Source organism: Coregonus lavaretus (genome assembly GCF_964263955.1).
Source record: "Coregonus lavaretus genome assembly, chromosome: 36".
NCBI lineage: Eukaryota > Metazoa > Chordata > Actinopteri > Salmoniformes > Salmonidae > Coregonus > Coregonus lavaretus.
Window position 1 is genome coordinate 5,900,916 of NC_140023.1, and position 20,812 is coordinate 5,921,727.

Genomic DNA, 20,812 nt, shown 5'->3' on the forward strand with positions numbered 1-20,812 from the left:
AACGTTTGAGCTAGAGACAAGCCGTTTTCTTTGCTGCAAGCATGGCTGTCGGTCAGAGGCTGCGTGACAGTGAACTTGCAATTGCAAAAGTCTACTCAGACTGGCCTGTGCTCTTGGTTTAAACAGGTGATGAAATAATAGCTTTTGGTTATAACAGGCGATTAAATTATACAATGTATCAACTTTGCTCGCTCTGCGCACTGATCCAATGTATAAAATGTACATGTAACAACAGAAGACTCATCAGGGTCTGCATCCCCGCTAGCCAGCATGTCTAAATTATATTTTAAGAACTGATGGAGAAATAGATGCGCAGGAAGAGCAGACGGAAGCAGGAGAGTGAAGGCTGGAAGGGATTGTGGCTGGCTAATCATAGCTGCCATACCTGAGATGCACGTGAAAGTGAAGTGGACATTATTGGACTGGCGCATACAAGAGTTTAGTTGCTGTAGCTTAAAACATTTAACTGAATTTATAAATAAAACTGACTTGATAAACATTTATAACACGAGCCAGCTTTTTCTTTAGATTGGTAGGGACGAAACATGTGGTAGTATCATTTGAAACAGTACTATGGTATTCTAAAATGTTGGTGTCATAAGAATCATTATAATATGCCATTTAGCAGACGCTTTTATCCAAAGCGACTTACAGTCATGCGTGCATAAATTTTTGTGTTTGGGTGGTCCCGGGGATCGAACCCACTACCTTGGCGTTACAAGCGCCGTGCTCTACCAGCTGAGCTACAGAGGACCTCATTACAGTTTGGTAAAGTGATATTACGGTATAGCAGCAACACTAATAAGTTGCATGGACTCACTCTGTGTGCAATAATAGTGTTTAACAAGATTTTTGAATGACTACCTCATCTCTGTACCCAACACATACAATTATCTGTAATGTCCCTCAGTCGAGCAATGAATTTCAAACACAGATTTAACCACAAAGACCAGGGAGTCTTTCCAATGCATCGCAATGAAGTGCACCTATTGGTAGATGGGTCAAATAAAATAAAAACAGACATTGAATATCCATTTGAGCATGGTGAAGTTGTTAATTACACTTTGGATAGTGTATCAATACACCCAGTCACTACACAGATAAAGGCGTCCTTCCTAACTCAGTTGCCAGAGAGGAAGGAAACAACTCAGGGATTTCACCATTAGGCCAATGGTAACTTTAAAACAGTTACAGAGTTTAATAGCTGTGATAGGAGAAAACTGAGGATGGATCAACAACATTGTAGATACTCCACAGTACTAACCTAAATGACAGAGTGAAAAGAAGGAATCCTGTATAGAATACAAATATGAATAAAACATGCATCTGGTTTGCAATAAGGCACTAAAGTAAAACTGCAAAAAATGTGGCAAAGAAATTAACTTTATGTCCTGAATAGAAAGCGTTATGCTTTGGTCAAATCCAACACATCACTGAGTACCATTCTTCATATTTTCAAGCATGGTGGTAGCTGCATCATGTTATGGGCAGGCTTGTCATCGGCACGGACTAGGGAGTTTGTTAAGATAAAAATACATTGAATAGAGCTAAGCACAGGCAAAATCCTAGAGGAAAACCAGCTTCAGTCTGGCTAAATGTACACTGGAGTTTCTTACCAAGATTAGATTGAATGTTCCTAAGTGGCATATTTTATAGTTTTGACTTAAATCGACTTGGAAATCTATGGCAAGACTTGAAAATGACTGTCTAGCAATGATCAACAACCAACTTGAAAGAGCTTGAATAATTTTTTTAATAATAAATGTGCAAATATTGCACAATCCAGGTGTGCAAAGCTCTTAGAGACTTACCCAGAAAGACTAACATCTGTAATCGCTGCCAATGGTGATTCTAACATGTATTGACTCAGGGGTGTGAATACTTAGATGTTTCTGTATTTCATTTTCAAAAATTTGCAAACATTTCTAAAAACATGTTTTCACTTTGCCATTATGGGGTATTGTGTGTAGATGGGCGAGAAAACTAATCTATTTAATCCATTTTGAATTCAGGCTGTAACACATGAAAATGTGGAATGAGTGAAGGGGTATAAACACTTTTTGACGGCATAGAACGTACTGTTTAGTAAAAATGAATGCAGTAAGCAACAAATAACAGCATACTAGGCTCATCGATACAAGATGGCGCTGAAAGACATGGTCACCCTGTTTATAGTGTGTTATTTCTTACATTATTTGCTCAGAACATTTCTTGCATTATTATTTACAGCCTGAAATAACTTTTGGATATTAGGTCTGCGGTCACTCACCAGAATTTCGACCAGAAATTCAACTTCCCTGAATTGGGTCCTTTGTTTGAACTTCCTGAGGCAATTCCATTCAGCCCAGGGGCTGCTCCAAGACGCCGTCGCCGCAGAAGAGGAATAAGATGTGTGCTTTTAGTCAGACTCAGGAGGCCTGCATACCATCCACCGCTTCCAAGTATATTACTCGCTAAAGTTCAGTCCCTGGACAATAAAGTAGACGAGCACAGGGCGAGGTTCTCCTTCCAGAGAGACCTCAGGGACTGTAACATACTCTGTTTCACGGAATCATGGCTCTCTCCGGATATACTGTCTCTGTCCATTCAGCCAGCGGGGTTCTCCATCCATCGCGTGGACAGGAAGAAATAACTCTCCGGAAAAAAGAAAGGTGGATGCGTATGTTTCATGATTAACTACTCATGGTGTGATTGCGGTAACATACAGGAACTCAAGTCCTTTTGTTCTCCCAATCTGGAATACCTCACCATCAAATGCCTACCGCATTACCTCCCGAGATAATTCTGTTCGGTCAGTGTCACGGCCATGTATACTGTATATTACCCCCCAAGCGGACACCGTGACGACCCTCAAGGAACTACACTGGTCTTTGTGCAAACTTGAAAACTCATATCCTGAGTCCACATTTACTGTAGCTGGGGACTTTAATAAAGGAAATCTGAGGAAAACGCTACCAAAGTTTTATCAACATCTCCTGTGCTACACGACAGTACAGGGACAAAGTGGAGTTGCAATTCAACGACTCAGACACTAGACGTATGTGGCAGGGACTCCAAATATTCATGGATTATAGAGGGTAAGCCAGTCTGGTCGTGGACACCGACGCCTTGCTCCTGGACAAGCTAAACACCTTCTTCGCCCGCTTCGAGGAAAACACAGTGCTGCCGACGTGGGCCACCGTCGCTCACGAGGACTGTGAGCTCTCGTTCTCTGTGGCCGACGTGAGTAAGACATTTAAGCGTGTTAACCCTCCAAGACTGCCCGCCCAGACTTCATCCCAAGCCACGTCCTCAGATCATGTGCAAACCAGCTGGCTTGAGTGTTTACGGACATATTCAATCTCTCCCTATCCCAGTCTGTTGCCCCCACTTGCTTCAAGATGTCAGCATTGTTCCTGTACCCAAGAAAGTGGAGGTAACTGAACTAAATGACTATCGCCTGTAGCACTCACTTCTGTCATCATGAAGTGCTTTGAGAGACTAGTCAAGGATCATATCACCTCCACCTTACCTGACACCCTAGACACACTACAATTTTCATACCGCCCCAACAGATCCACGGATGACGCAATCACCATCGCACTGCACACTGACCTATCTCATCTCGGCAAGAGGAATACCTATGTAAGAATGCTGTTCATCGACTACAGCTCAGCCTTCAACACCATAGTGCCCTCCAAGCTCATCACAAAGCTCGGGGCACTGTCTGAACCCCGCCCTGTGCAACTGGGTCTTGGACTTCCTGACGGCCATCCCCAGGTGGTGAAGGTAGGCAACAACACCTTTGCTACGCTGATCCTCAACAGGGGGGCCCTACAAAGACTAGCCAGCCTCCGCCCAGTAACCTGCCCTGAATTTAGTCAGTTACTAGCCGGCTACCACCCGGTACTCTACCCTGTACCTTAGAAACTGCCTATGTACAGTACATTGTCATTGAACATTGGTCACTTTAATAATGTTTACATACTGTTTTACCCACTTCATATGTATATACTGTATTCTAGTCAAGGATAATCCTATATAACTACTGTTGTACACACCTTTTCTATTTATGTATTGTCCATAATGTCTATACACACCTTCATATACATATACTGTATATTTAAATTCCGGACTCTGACATTGCTCGTTCTGATATTCATTGTTTAATTTTTTGGGATTTGTGTGTATTATTTTGTATTGTTTCGGTATTACTGCAATGTTGGAGCTACAAACATAAGCATTTTGCTGCACCTGCGATAACATCTGCAAAATTTGTGTACGCGACCAATCAAATTGGATTGATTTGATACTTCTGAGAATGCGTCATCTAATGTGCAATTGCGTCTATTCTCACCATTCGTTAATTTTGGTACATCGTGTCCCCCCAGCTGATAAACCATGAATGATTCACACATAGGCCTAAAGGAATCATTCTGTACCACAAACATGTTGGATTGATAAAAAAAGATGATTGACATTTATCAGAGGCTTTGTGAGAAAGCCTGCCCCCTGTTGTTATTGCAGTACCATTGCACTTGTCTGAGCTCCCCTTGCAGCTGTGTCTTGAAGGCAGACATGTGAGACTTCTGACTTATCCTTCTGCTGGTTACTGAGCAGTTGGCTTTCTACTGTGCACTTCAGTGCAAGAAAAACTAGTAACAGCCTTGAGAATACTGTTAAGCCTTGAATATATCATCAATGTGGAATTCAATTTTCTTTTTCCCGAGGAAAAACTAGGCTAACCAGCCTTCTCCTAAGTCAGATACATTTACTAAAGCCCTTTAGTAAGACTGTGACTTGGTATTCGGATTCAGGGCACATGGAAGCTGTAGAGAAACATGTCTGTATCCATATCCTTCTCCCTCATATTACCCATTTATTGGGTAAGGTCCATATCATATAATTAGATTTCTAATTATATGGTCCATATGTCCCTGTAGGTTATTGCAGGTTTATTGCCACCCATAGCTGTGTTAGCAAAGCATCAGTACATGGCTGTATTTCCCTGCTCTTACAATACTCCTTACATCCTCAACTGCTCTCTCTTCTTTCTACCATCTGCCTTCACTTAGCTCCTCCTGTTTGTCTGTAAAGACATATGTTCATTCGATGTTCCTCCATTTTGCTTAGTCCGTATCTATCTTACTGGTAAGTCATTAATCAGGTTGTACAGATTGCAAAGCGTACAGGTCAGTTATTCATTAAGAACTCTGGTTTTATCTGATTGAACTGCTGATTATTTATTCAGGACTGAATAAAAAATACTTTGAAAAGGGCATATTTGTTTTTGGTAAGGAGATTGAATGCTCTGTATTACTCTCCATACCAAAAGCACTTGTTTTGCCAACGACTTTGCATCTATTTGCGTGTGAGTGGTCTCACTAAATTATTCCAAAACCACTGATGGCGTCTTTGTTTTAGCCTTTGAGCTGTTGATTGGCAAATAGACTGAATGAAAAGAGCTGATTGATTATGAATAGCTTGTGAATGCCAGGTTGCATAAACCAAGGGGACGGTCTAGCATCACAGTACATTCACATGGCTTAAACAAATGATTAAGGGGTTTCAGAGAGAGAGGCACATATTATTTTCTATTTAAGAGTGTTTAATCAGAGATAAAATAATAATAGTGACTTCAGGCATCATCAGTGTTCAGGGCTAATGAGATAAGGAAAACAAGACCATCCAATGAGGAACATTGTTGAGATGCTATAAAACAAACTCAGAAGTGCTGAAAATTAATTCTGTGGGTGATTATTTTGCAAAACCAACAACAATAACTTTGCTTCGCAGAAGAATTGCCTCTGTCTGTTAAAAAAATTGTGATGTGAAGTAAATAAATGAACAGATAGCTAACAATAAGAGGAGTTTGCATAGGCTAAATATGTTGTGTAAGATTTATGCAAGTGTTTACGTGGGAACCTTACCTAACGCAACGTCAGTAAGTGTGGAGGAGGAGACCCCTGCGTCGTGTCTGCTTTCACAAGGCTTCTCACCTCAAAGTAAACCTTCTACTGAAAGGTATTTCATCATCATGTCTACAAGTGCTACTGTGGGTCAGGGAAGGTGCAGTTTCAGTGTACAATAAGCCAAAGGCATACACTAAGGCCTCATGTTGTACACATCTGCAGAGACATCACACACACGCTCCACAAAGTATTTGCTGCAGAGAGAGAGAGAGAGAGAGAGAACACCCAGGTAAGTCGTAGCTCTGTGAATCTTAATCGCACAAAGCCTATAATTTGGCAGGGAATACTATTTGTAGATCACTGATTCTACACCTCACCTTGCTCAAGCTGATCCTCTCCAATGGACTCGGAAGTTGTAGCTAATATTTTTTAAATTAGGGGCAGTTAAAGGAGAGAGTCAATGAAACCAACGATTATATATGATATTGACAAGATGGCTGACTGACCCTAATGATGACCTATGACCTCTTGTCTCTCGTCCATCTTTGTTATGTCCACCTACAGAGCCATGGCAGTTACCTCAGTAAACTCTGGGTCTTGGCCCTCTGTGACCCTCTGTGAACTTCTGTGACCTTGTCATGAATAGTCCCACTCCTGACTTCAGAGATAGATCATATTTTAACAGTGGAGCTGTATAGTGTTAATCTCTCGCATCCAGGGTTGTAACTTCAAGGAAATGTAATTATCTCATCCCCTCTAGCTTATTATTATTATGTACCCTTGCCATTCCAGACAACTTATCTTTTTCTTTGCCATTTCTCTCTTGATATGACCATCTTTCCAAAAAAGATGACTGTAAGCTATGGGAAAGGGGTATGCTTGCTCACACAGGGTCAATAGATCAATGACACTTACTGTCATTAGTGTAACTGCATACACCTTTAAGGGGAGCACAGTTTATATGTATGTATGTAATACTGAGATATACTCCATGAGGTTAATGTTGTTTGCTGCTCAAGCTGCAATGTCACTCGCATTATTTCAAATTAACGTTAACATTTTAACAACTTAAAAACTGTTCCAAGCTTATAATGGACTGACATGTATAAAATATAAACGCAACATGTAAAGTCAGCTGAAATAAAATGTAATACGCACAAAAAGCTTATTTCTCTCAAATGTATTGCAGAAATGTGTTTACATCCCTGTTAGTGAGCATTTCTCCTTTGCCAAAATAATCCATCCACCTGACAGGTGTGGCATATCAAGAAGCTGATTAAACAGCATGATCATTACACAGGTGCACCTTGTGCTGAGGACAATGAAAGGCCACTCTAAAATGCGCAGTTTTGTCACACAACACAATACCACAGTGCAATTGTAATGCTGACTGCAGGAATGCCCACCAGAGCCTTTGCCAGAGAATTGAATGTTAATTTCTCTACCATAAGCCGCCTTCAACAATATTTTAGAGAATTTGGGAGTCTGTCCAATCGGCCTCACAACCGCAGAGCATCTGTAACCAGACCAGCCCAGGACCTCCACATCCACCTTCTTCACCTGCGGGTTCGTCAGAGGGGGTGCTGAGGAGTATTTATGTCTGTAATAAAGCCCTTCTGTGGGGAAAAACTCATTCTGATTGGCTGGGGCTGGCTCCCCAATGGGTGGGCCTAGCTCCCAAGTGGGTGGGACTATGCCCTCCCAGGCCCATCCATGGCTGCACACTTGCCCAGTCATGGGAAATCCATAGATTAGGGCCTAATTAATTTATTTCAAATGACTGATTTCCTTATATGAACTGTAACTCAGTAAAATCTTTGAAATTGTTTCATGTTGCGTTTATATTTTTGTTCAGTGCATTTGGAAAGTATTCAGACCCCTTGACTTTTCCCACATTTTGTTATGTTATATGTTTATTCTAAAATTGATTAAATACTTTTTCCCCTCATTAATCTACACACAATACCCCATAATGACAAAGCAAAAACAGGTTTACAGACATTTTTGCAAATGTATTAAAAATAAAATCAGAAATACCTTATTTACATAAGTATTCAGACCCTTTGCTATGAGACTCGAAATTGAGCTCAGGTGCATCCTGTTTCCATTGATCATCCTTGTGATGTTTCTACAACTTGATTGGAGTCCACCTGTGGTCAATTCAATTGATTGGACATGATTTGGAAAGGCACACACCTGTCTATAGAAGGTCCCACAGTTGACAGCACATGTCAGAGAAAAAAACCAAGCCATGAGGTCGAAGGAATTGTCCGTAGAGCTCCAAGACAGGATTGTGTCGAGGGACAGATCTGGGGAAGGGTACCAAAAAATGTATGCAGCATTGAAGGTCTCTGTCACGCCCTGGCTCTGGGGACACTGTTATGTTGAGCCAGGGTGTGTAGATCTATGTTCTCTATTTCTATGTTGGCCTGAGTGACTCCCAATCAGAGGCAACGAGTGTCAGCTGTTTGCTGGTTGTCTCTGATTGGGAGCCATATTTAAACTGTCGGTTTTTGTGTTTTTTTTTTTTTTTTTTTTGGGTCATTTAGCAGACGCTCTTATCCAGAGCGACTTACACGAGCAATTAGGGTTAAGTGCCTTGCTCAAGGGCATATCGACAGATTTTTCACCTAGTCGGCTCGGGGATTAGAACCAGCGACCTTTCGGTTACTGGCACAACGCTCTTACCCACTAAGCTACCTGGGTTCTTGTTTCAAGTTGGTTGTGTTTGACCGTGTACTGTCACGTTACCGTCTTTGTTGTTTTGATCGCGTTTCGCTCAATAAAGAGTATGTTTGCCTGCAACGCTGCGCCTTGGTCCTCATCTGTTCCCGACGATCGTGACAGAAGAACCCACCAAGACAGGACCAAGCAGCGTGAAGAGGAGAGAGGATGGACCTGGGATCAGTGGAGTAGGAGTCTCGACTGGGCCAAGCCAAGTGAAGAGCAGAGAGGTTGGACTTTGGAGCAGTGGGGTGAGAGTCTGGCGAGAACTAGGGAGGCCTGGTCCACGGGGAGGAGAGACCCCCAGAACATTTTTAGGGGGGGGCTCACGTCGTGGACGACGGGGCAGCAGGAGGCCGCGATGGAGCGGTCTAGCGGGTGCGCAGAGGAGGCCGCCAGGTTAAGGGGGCCACTGGTCACAGAGGAGAGGGAAAGTGTGGAGGCACGGCGAGAGGTACTGGGGTGTGTTACCAGTCCGGTCGGGCCCGTTCCTGATCTCTGCGTAGGGCCAGTGGTGTGTGTCCCCAGTGCGGTCCGGTCTGTTCCTGTTCCTCGCATCGAGCCTGTGGTGCGCGTCGCCAGCCCGGTCCGGCCTGTTCCTGCTCTCCGCATCGAGCCTGTGGTACGCTTCGTCAGCCCAGTCCGGCCCATTCCTGCTCCCCGCACCAAGTCTGTGGTGCGTCTCGTCAGCCCGGCTCGGCCCGTTCCTGCTCCCCGCACCAAGTCTGTGGTGCGTTTCGTCAGCCCTGTCCGGCCCGTTCCTGCTCTCCGCACCAAGTCTGTGGTGCGCGTCGCCAGCCCAGTCCGGCCCATTCCTGCTCCCCGCACCAAGTCTGTGGTGCGTTTCGTCAGCCCTGTCCGGCCCGCTCCTGCTCTCCACACCAAGCCAGTGGTGTGCGTCGTCAGTCCAGCACGGCCCGTGCCTGTTCCCCGCACCAAGCCAGGGGTGCGTATCGTCAGCCCGGCTCGGCCCGTTCCTCCTCCACGCACTAAGCCAGGGGTGCGCATCGTCAGCCCGGTCCGGTCCATTCCTGCTCCACGCACCAAGCCAGGGGTGCGTATCGTCAGCCCGGTCCGGCCAGTTGCTACTCCACGCACCAAGCCAGGGGTGCGTATCGTCAGCCCGGTCCGGTCCATTCCTGCTCCACGCACCAAGCCAGGGGTGTGTATCGTCAGCCCGGTCCGGCCAGTTGCTACTCCACGCACCAAGCCAGTGGTGTGTATCGTCAGCCCGGTCCGGCCAGTTGCTACTCCACGCACCAAGCCAGGGGTGCGCATCGTCAGCCCGGTCCGGTCCGTTCCTGCTCCACGCACCAAGCCAGGGGTGCGTGTCGTCAGTCTGGCTCCGGCCAGCGGGGCCAGACCGGACCAGGGGTACTTTGGGGGGTTGGAGAGGGAGTGGGGATCAGGCCCAGAGCCGGATCCGCCGCCAAGGCGGAGTGCCCACCCGGTCCCTCCCCTGTGGTATTTAGTTGGCGCGGTCGGAGTCCACGCCTTTAGGGGGGAGTACTGTCACGCCCTGGCTCTGGGGACACTGTTATGTTGAGCCAGGGTGTGTAGATCTATGTTCTCTATTTCTATGTTGGCCTGAGTGACTCCCAATCAGAGGCAACGAGTGTCAGCTGTTTGCTGGTTGTCTCTGATTGGGAGCCATATTTAAACTGTCGGTTTTTCCTTTGGTTTTTGTGGGTTCTTGTTTCAAGTTGGTTGTGTTTGACCGTGTACTGTCACGTTACCGTCTTTGTTGTTTTGATCGCGTTTCGCTCAATAAAGAGTATGTTTGCCTGCAACGCTGCGCCTTGGTCTTCATCTGTTCCCGACGATCGTGACAGTCTCCAAGAACACAGTGGCCTCCATCATTCTTAAATGGAAGAAGTTTGGAACCACCAAGACTCTTCCTAGAGCTGGCCGCCCGGCCAAACTGAGCAATCGGGGGAGAAGGGCCTTGGTCAAGGAGGTGACCAAGAACCCGATGGCCACTCTGATAGAGCTCCAAAGTTCCTCTGTGGCGATGGGAGAACCTTCCAGAAGGACAACCATCTCTGCCGCACTCCACCAATCAGGCCTTTATGGTAGAGTGGCCAGACGGAAGCCACTCCTCAGTAAAAGGCACGACAGCCTGCTTGGAGTTTGCCAAAAGGCACCTAAAGGACTCTGACCATGAGAAACAAGATTATCTGCTCTGATGAAACCAAGATTGAACTCTTTGGCCTGAATGCCAAGCGTCACATCTTGAGGACACCTGGCACCATTCCTACGGTGAGCATGGTGGTGGCAGCATCATGCTGTGGGGATGTCTTTCAGCGGCAGGGACTGGGAGACTAGTCAGGATCGAGGGAAAGATGAACGGAGCAAAGTACAGAAAGATCCTCGATGAAAACCTGCTCCAGAGCGCTCAGGTCCTCAGATTGGGGCGAAGGTTCACCTTCCAACAGGACAACAACCCTAAGCACACAGCCAAGACAACGCAGGAGTGGCTTCGGGACAAGTCTCTGAATGTCCTTGAGTGCCCAGCCAGAGCCCAGTCTTGAACCCGATCCAACATCTCTGGAGAGACCTGAAAATAGCTGTGCAGCGACACTCCCCAGAGCTTGAGAGGTAATGCAGAGAAGAATTGGAGAAACTCCCCAAATAGAGGTGTGCCAATCTTGTAGCATCATACCCAAGAAGAGTCAAGGCTGTAATCACTGCCAAAGGTGCTTCAACAATGTATTAAGTAAAAGGTCAGAATACTTACGTAAATGTGATATTTCAGTTTTTTATGTTTTATAAATTTGCAACATTTTCTAAAAAACTGTTTTTGCTTCATCATTATGAGGTATAGTGTGTAGATTGATGAGGGGGAAAAAACTATTTAATCCATTTTAGAATAAGGCTGTAAAGTAACAAAATGTGGAAGAAGTCAAGGGGTCTGAATACTTTCCGAATACTGTATATTTCACATTTTGTAACACCTCAGCTGCATAATTGTTTTGACAAATAACTTAATGTGACCTTTGGAGAGCTAAAAGTTGCTTGAGTTCTCTGCTTGGGTGAAGATTTTCCTTGTCGGCTTTTGATTCGGGGCAGGTTTCCGCTTGAAAGCACTAGCAATGCGTTTATGTGCATTGTCAAAAGACATCTAGGCATCAGCGGGGGCAGGACTTTGTGTGAAATGCCTGTTACTGTGTCTGCTGATGGACAAAGTATGTATGTGTTTGTGTGTATGTAGGTCTGCATCTGTTTGTGTGTATAGTATGTGTATCTGGCTGGTTAATTATTGAGTTGATGTAAACTGGCAGCTTGATGGGTCCTAAATCAGACAGGTACAAATACGCAGCGTACTGTCAGCCATTAATGAGCAGCATTAGGTTAGATACACGAGTGATGAATAAATAGATGCTGGGAGGCTTTGCACACACTCTGTTTAGAATGAGGAATGGGCTCAACTTATCCCCTGGCTACTCCCATTGGCTCTCTGTGGTGGACCGGGTTAAGAGACAAAACTTCTTAAATATCTCTCTAGACCCATTTTTTGCTAAATCTTGATACATCAAAGCTATGCTGTGCCACCAAGTACCTAATTTGATAAGCCCATTAAACTGGATCGAGAAATCATTTTTAGTGCTCAAATAATCTTTGTGGAAAGTCACACCCTAAAGAGACTTGATATTAGCTGCAATATAATATGATAAAATGTGATGAGATGCCTTTATTGTCCATTCACATGGTACTTCATCTTGCTCAGATAAGCATATCCAATTGTAATGCAACGAAAAACGCTTTAACAAATGCAACCAACACATGCACATATTTCTCTGGCATGATGTTACGTTGTCATGAAAGTACAGAATGCGGGACACTTACTTGACTGTTAGGTTGTCTTGGTAATTCAAGATTGCTGTTGGAATTATTGACAGAATTCAGTTAAATAAAGTTGAAGATAAACATTAACAGTCTGAATAGAAAATAACAGATAGACAGTATGTGGGGGAGTTGTGCACTGGATAACATGTTACAATGACTCATCGACTGAAGACAGAAATAAAATAAAGAATGCACAGACTTTTTTAAAAATCAACACCCAGGGCACTACGTAGTTGATCGACATTATCTTACCAACAACATCAACCTGCATTTTACTATGTAAGTCATATAATGAATAATTCGTTTTTATTTTTTACCTGAAAGTGTTTATGGGTCTGTATGGTGAAGTGCTGTGTCCGTTTTATGTGTCATAAAGTGTCAGTATTGACATTTTTCTCGGCAGTGGCGTTTAACAGCCTTTGTTAGACAATGTGGTGGTATATGTGCATGTCTGAGAGGTGTAAAACTTATCTCCACATTCCCCTTGGGACCCATAGCAGGAGCCTTGTGACTGGTTGTTATCTTTGCCCTGTGAAAGAATAGTCATTATGGGGAGAGCAGGACAGACATCGTAACAACATAGGTCTAACTGATAATATAGGCTTCTGGTCTATCCCCAAAACCACCATCTCCCAGATAACCACAGATCAATGTTATGATGCTTTTTCTTTCATGTCACAACCCTTTCGTCTTCAATAATTTTCTATTGAGCTATATTCCCCCCCCCCCCCCCCCCCCCCTTACACTCTCAGCCTCATCCTTCCTTCCTCCTCTCTTTAATTCCAATTCCCTCTTTGTTTCAGAGACATAACTGGGAGGCGCCATGTGAGTGAGTGACAGCTCCTGCATTGTGACTCTGCTCTGCCGGTGTTGCTAATACTAAGATGCAGCCTGTTCTGTTCTAGTAACATGCCCCAGTCTGCTAATACTGCAGAGCTTTGCCTAGGATCAGGCTCTCTCTCAACCATTTCCTATTTTGTGCATGCATTCTTCATCTCTCTCTCTCTCTCTCTCTCTCTCTCTCTCTCTCTCTCTCTCTCTCTCTCTCTCTCTCTCTCTCTCTCTCTCTCTCTCTCTCTCTCTCTCTCTCTCTCTCTCTCTCTCTCTCAGAGGCGGGCAATCTTCCAAATGCTGGTGGAGCTAGCAGGTGCAGCCTCGTTTCTCTCTCTCACTTCCCCTCCCTCTCTCCCTCTCTCTCCCTCTCGCTCTACCAGTGTGCACATTCTGCTCAGTCCCTGCTTTTTTCTCTCTCTCTCTCGTTTGCACTCCCTCTCTCTCAGCATCGGCAGCAGCAGGGCAGGGAAGCAGCTGTCTCCCTGACTCGAATACCAGAGCAACCGGTCTGCTGGATCAGCATCCTCGGCTAAAACCACAGGAGGGTCAGGCTGTAAAGCCGGAAAGTCTGTGGTGGAGATCTCTAATCATCCCAAATTTATCCCTGGTGGGACAAAAACCAGCAAAAACTGCAACAAATCACATCGTTGACTGGAAGGCTGCCGTTCCACATAGAGGGACCTGAAGTAGAGGAGCGGGGAGAGGAGCTGTACAGGGTGGTTTTCAACTGCTCCCTCTCTCTTTCTACATCTCCTTCACTGTCTTTTTTCTGAGAGGATCCTTATCCTCTCTTTCTCTTCTTCTCTTTTTCTCAGTACAGGAATGTAGCTGGCGGATAAGGGGCAGGTTTCTAGCTTTCTGCTGCATTAACAGGCAGTGCACAGAGACGGCGGGGCAGAGAGCGGACAGCTTGGGGAAACCTGAGCTACGATAGGAGAGGAAGGGGATAACGCATCGCAAACGACAGATTTATCCACCCTTTACTGCCTCCATTCACCCATCCTTTTCTCTCTCTATCTCTAAGCTCTAGGGTTGTTTTTTCTCCTTGTTGCCGTCAATGGATTCTGTATTTTTCCCCACTGGAGAATAGCAAACAACTCAGTGCTGGGAGTTGGCTTGGATTTGCTCCAAAACTGAAGACAAAAAACATAAAAAGGAGAGTACCTTTGTGAGGGGGGGATGTTGTAGAGAGCAGGTGGTCTGGAGAGGGAGCAACAACACACCCAGGGCAAATCTCTCTTCTCTCTGACGGGAGGGACAGGTTTCTGGGGCTGGGTAGCTGACTCAGCTAAGGAGAGAGAGCTGCAGAAACCCCAGGATCCTGTGTGCTTTGCCTATTTAGGTGAGGGATTCATAATAGCCCCTGCAAGTTTTTCCTCATCGGCATCCATAACCCAAACGCCCCATCTTGGAATATTGACGTAGGGAATGAGAAAGGGTGTGAAATAAAGAGGGCTGGGTTTGATCAGTGCCAACAGAAGAGTGTGCTGCGACAAGGAGTGATTTATTATTTATTTATCACAGAGGGATTTATAGCTGTTCAGTCCCATTTCTATTCTCCACTTCATCTATTTTGTTTGGATTGTCCTTGGAGTTGGAAGTCTTGGTTGCTTTTGGACAGGATTCAAACTGGACTAAAGATAATTCCAAGTTCCAACGCATCTACATCGGCTTTTTCCACCTCTTTTGTGCATCTCTGAGTGTGTCTGAGGGTGTTTGTTTGTACGTATCTGTGTGTGTGTATGCGTTTGTCAGCATCTCATTGTGTGTGTTTCTTTCTTGATGTCCGGCGTTGTCGGCTGCCATTCTGCCTCGTGCTGCCCATGCCTGTCACGCGCCTGGCCCCAAGGTTAACCCTTGCTAAGCCGCGTGCAGGATGAGCGAGAGCTCCGGAGCAGTCACATCCGGGGCGGTGATCCTGGAGGAGTGTCCAGAGAGGAGTGGGGAGCGAGAGCAGGTCCAAGCCCAAGAGCCAGGGCCCCTGCGCTGTGGAGGCTGCACCTTGTGGCCCCGCCAGCAGACATGGCTATGTGTTGTCCCTCTACTCATAGGCTTCATTGGCTTGGGACTAAGCCTGATGCTGCTCAAATGGATTGTGGTGGGCTCTGTTAGGGACTACGTGCCCACAGACCTGGTGGACGCCAAGGGTATAGGACAGGACCCCATGTTTCCCCCCCATCTCTCCAAGCCCAGCGCCTTGCCCAAGAACTCAGACACTACCAGTACCACCACCACGGTGGGGTTGGCCATTACTACCGTGGCCAACCCCACCTCAACCACCGTCACGGCAGTGAGGGGCAGAACTCGAACTGTCATCACCCACCACCCCGGTGGCACAACTACTACAGCCAGGGTGGGTGGTGCATCAGGCAGCCAGGTTACGCCTCGCAGCACCACACAGCGCCAGGGCAACTCTGGGGGTGGAGGACCACGAGGCCCCCTTATTACCACAACCACCGCCGCACCAGTTGCCGCCTCCACTTTTACCACCTCCAGCCGTAAACCTTCTAACCCCACTGTGCTGCACGACTCCACACAAATGTGGACCCACGAGCACACCACAGAGAGGCCTGCCTCCACTCCCACATGGACCCTTGTGAACCCAAAAACACGTGAGTCACAACTATCTCTAATTACTGCTTGGTTTGAGAAGAAGCTAAGGTACTGACTAGTCACTATTTCTTTCTAATGTGCCATTAACTCTTTTTGAATCAAGACACTTAAAAACTGCCAGACATTGGCTAGTTTTGTGTTGCAAATCTAGAAAAAATGTAAAATGTGCCTTGGTTGGGTGATTTACCATTAGTTTATATATACTGTATATATATATATATATATATATATATATATATATATATATACAGTGGGGGAAAAAAGTATTTAGTCAGCCACCAATTGTGCAAGTTCTCCCACTTAAAAAGATGAGAGAGGCCTGTAATTTTCATCATAGGTACACGTCAACTATGACAGACAAAATGAGAAAAAAAAATCCAGAAAATCACATTGTAGGATTTTTAATGAATTTATTTGCAAATTATGGTGGAAAATAAGTATTTGGTCAATAAACTAAGTTTCTCAATACTTTGTTATATACCCTTTGTTGGCAATGACACAGGTCAAACATTTTCTGTAAGTCTTCACAAGGTTTTCACACACTGTTGCTGGTATTTTGGCCCATTCCTCCATGCAGATCTCCTCTAGAGCAGTGATGTTTTGGGGCTGTCGCTGGGCAACATGGACTTTCAACTCCCTCCAAAGATTTTCTATGGGGTTGAGATCTGGAGACTGGCTAGGCCACTCCAGGACCTTGAAATGCTTCTTACGAAGCCACTCCTTCGTTGCCCGGGCGGTGTGTTTGGGATCATTGTCATGCTGAAAGACCCAGCCACGTTTCATCTTCAATGCCCTTGCTGATGGAAGGAGGTTTTCACCCAAAATCTCACGATACATGGCCCCATTCATTCTTTCCTTTACACGGATCAGTCGTCCTGGTCCCTTTGCAGAAAAACAGCCCCAAAGCATGATGTTTCCACCCCCATGCTTCACAGTAGGTATGGTGTTCTTTGGATGCAACTCAGCATTCTTTGTCCTCCAAACACGACGAGTTGAGTTTTTACCAAAATGTTCTATTTTGGTTTCATCTGACCATATGACATTCTCCCAATCCTCTTCTGGATCATCCAAATGCACTCTAGCAAACTTCAGACGGGCCTGGACATGTACTGGCTTAAGCAGGGGGACACGTCTGGCACTGCAGGATTTGAGTCCCTGGCGGCGTAGTGTGTTACTGATGGTAGGCTTTGTTACTTTGGTCCCAGCTCTCTGCAGGTCATTCACTAGATCCCCCCGTGTGGTTCTGGGATTTTTGCTCACCGTTCTTGTGATCATTTTGACCCCACGGGGTGAGATCTTGTGTGGAGCCCCAGATCGAGGGAGATTATAAGTGGTCTTGTATGTCTTCCATTTCCTAATAATTGCTCCCACAGTTGATTTCTTCAAACCAAGCTGCTTACCTATTGCAGATTCAGTCTTCCCAGCCTGGTGCAGGTCTACAATTTTGTTTCTGGTGTCCTTTGACAGCTCTTTGGTCTTGGCCATGGTGGAGTTTGGAGTGTGACTGTTTGAGGTTGTGGACAGATGTCTTTTAAACTGATAACAAGTTCAAACAGGTGCCATTAATACAGGTAACGAGTGGAGGACAGAGGAGCCTCTTAAAGAAGAAGTTACAGGTCTGTGAGAGCCAGAAATCTTGCTTGTTTGTAGGTGACCAAATACTTATTTTCCACCATAATTTGCAAATAAATTCATTAAAAATCCTACAATGTGATTTTCTGGATTTTTTTCCTCAATTTGTCTGTCATAGTTGACGTGTACCTATGATGAAAATTACAGGCCTCTCTCATCTTTTTAAGTGGGAGAACTTGCACAATTGGTGGCTGACTAAATACTTTTTTTCCCCACTGTATATACACTACATGACCAAAAGTATGTGGACACCTGCCCGTCGAACATCTCATTCCAAAATCATGGGCATTAATATGGAGTTGGTCCCCCCTTTGCTGCTATAACAGCCTCCACTCTTCTGGGAAGGCTTTCCACTAGATGTTGGAACATTACTGCCGGGACTTGCTTCCATTCAACCACAAGAGCATTAGTGAGGTCGGGCACTGATGCTGGGCGATTAGGCCTGGCTCACAATCGTCGTTCCAATTCACCCCAAAGGTGTTCGATGGGGTTGAGGTCAGGGCTCTGTGCAGCCAGGCAAGTTCTTCCATACCGATCTCGACAAACCATTTCTGTATGGACCTTTCTTTGTGCACAGGGGCATTGTCATGCTGAAACAGGAAAGGGCCTTCCCCAAACTGTTGCCACAAAGTTGGAAGCACAGAATCATATAGAATGTTATTGTATGCTGTAGCGTTAAGATTTCCCTTCACTGGAACTAAGGGCCTAGTTTAAAACATGAAAAACAGCCCCAGACCATTATTCCTCTTCCACCAAACTTTACGGTACTATGTATTGGGGCAGGTAGCATTCTCCTGTTATCCGCCAAACCCAGATTCGTCCGTCGGACTGCCAGATGGTGAAGCTTGATTCACTGCTCCAGAGTCCAATGGCAGCAAGCTTTACACCACTCCAGCCGACGCTTGGCATTACGCATGGTGATCTTAGGCTTGTGTGCGGCTGCTCGGCCATGGAAACCCCTTTCATGAAGCTCCCGACGAACAGTTCTTGTGCTGACGTTGCTTCCAGAGGCAGTTTGGAGCTTGGTAGTGAGTGTTTCATCCGAGGACAGACAATTTCTACCCGCTACACACTTCAGCACTCGGCGATCCTGTTCTGTGAGCTTGTGTGGCCTACCACTTTGCGGCTGAGCCGTTGTTGCTCCTAGACGTTTCCACTTCACAATAACAGCACTTACAGTTGACCGGGGCAGCTCTAGTAGGGCAGAAATGTGATGAACTGACTTGTTGGAATGGTGGAATCCTATGACGGTGCCACGTTGAAAGTCACTGAGCTCTTCAGTAATTCCCATTCTACTGCCAATGTTTGTCTATGGAGATTGCATGGCGGTGTGCTCATTGTTATACACCTGTCAGCAACGGGTATGGCTGAAATAACCGAATCCACTAATTTGAAGGGGTGTCCACATACTGTTGTATGTATATATACAAAAGTATGTGGACACCCATTCAAATGAGTGGATTCGGCCATTTTAGCCTCTTTGAATTAAGACAATAACAATTTGTGTGATAGAATCCTGAGAAGAAATGTTGTATAATGTGCAGTTTCCGATGTGAAATTCAAACATTCTTTATGGATGAAAGGCGGGGATAGTGCTGATGGTTGTGGTTGTGGCTGGTAACTCCGCTTATGGAAGGGTAGAAGCTGCAGGAATAAATGACCCAGTGTGATGGATTGATCTATTGAGAGGTTATTGTATCGTTTTGCTTTCTGGGAAGGTTACAGTCAGCATCCTCACTGGATTCCATATTCTCTTTTAAAAGCAGCAGGGGGAAATGTATGTTAAACGAATTTCCACGTGGAGTTGATAAACATCAACGAATAGGGCACTGACATCTGTCAGTGTAGCTAGCTACAATGCTAACCTTATCTAGCTAGCTAGCTGTCTTGCCAACCTTATCTAGCTAGCTAATGTTATCTGTTGTTGCTGGGTTTTTTTCAAATATTCAAATGATTAGCTAGCTGGCTCTATGGCTGGTTCTGGAGCTACTGTACCCGGATCTGGATTTATCACAAGCATTGATTTAGGGAAAACTTTGTGACACCACTGGCCTATCGTTGACTTATCTCCAAAGTTTTAGCATCTTCCATAAATTGCGGCCGTGAATCTGCCATTGAAATAATAAGTTGTAGCTCCGGTAATATGGATAACTTTGGAAAGATAGCTGATATGCATTTTTCTACATTGTAATGGACACGGTGCAACCTTTGGTAGTCTGCTGGCAGGCTTCAGCTGCGGTACAGCAAAGTCAATTCAGCCCATACTTATTGTTCTTACAGGGCAAGTGATATGATAGGCTACAATTATTTTGCTCATGATTATGCACGGCACAAATTACATGTAACTATAAGTTCCTTGAATTTTCATTCGCGGGTGCCTTTTCATTATTTGCATAGACACTTGTGGTTTCTAGCTAACGTTACACCAATCAAAGCAGTGGAGTGTGTAGTGAAGCAAAACTTTAGTGGTCAAAACCATTCATTTTGGGGTGACGGGGGGAGCGGACTTGCAAAATGCTATCATATCATGCAATTATCCCATTTATAAAATTGTTATATATATATATATATTTTTAAATATAGACTAGCTAAAAATTGAGTGAAAATTGACAAATTATCCAAAGTATTATGATAATCTTTTGATAAAAAAATGTGGAGGTGAAAAAACATATGTTTGCACCCCTTATTTTAATTTGCTCCATGGCTCAGGTGATCAAGTGGTCACAAGGTCTTTTTACTAATCTCAGTCACAGAGAGGAATAACTTTGCAGCTGTTTCTGATGAATAAACAATGCCATGCTTGTGGGTGGTAACATTCAAATAAAACCCAGGCCTGAAACAAACGTAGGCTGAAAATAATTTGTATGTCATATAGGAAAAGACACCACATTCACACGGATTTGCACATAGACACCTGCCAACTGATATTAACACTTATAGTTTTGTAGAAATGTTTCTGCCTTCTGTAAGTTTAGGAAATTCTCCCTCATGAGGATGTTCCCGTGTGGCTCAGTTTGTAGAGCATTCCCACGGGGGACCAGTACGAAAATGTATGCACTCACTACTATATGTCACTCTGGATAAGAGCGTCTGCTAAATTACTAAAATGTAAATGATGGAGGATAATGACAGTTCACAAAAGTAAAGGTAGACATATCAACTATATAGTTATAGTGTTTTTACTGATATCCATTTTGTTTATGAATTATTAAGTGGTTAAAACTCGAAATTCCGTTACCAAATCGGTATTGGAATTTCTGAAAAATCGGTAA

The 20,812-nt window shown here is 44.8% G+C and overlaps 1 protein-coding gene across 1 annotated transcript in view; it reads left to right on the top strand.

Moving 5' to 3' along the window:
* Positions 1-15,171: 15,171 nt before the first annotated feature.
* Positions 15,172-20,812, top strand: part of LOC311110796 (pro-neuregulin-3, membrane-bound isoform-like) — a gene marked incomplete at both ends in the record, with an annotated part of 437,403 nt that continues 431,762 nt past the window's right edge. The window contains one exon of the mRNA XM_084153362.1: positions 15,172-15,907. Within this exon, the coding sequence (XP_084009488.1) occupies positions 15,172-15,907 (736 nt within the window). The remainder of the gene's footprint in view (positions 15,908-20,812) is intronic.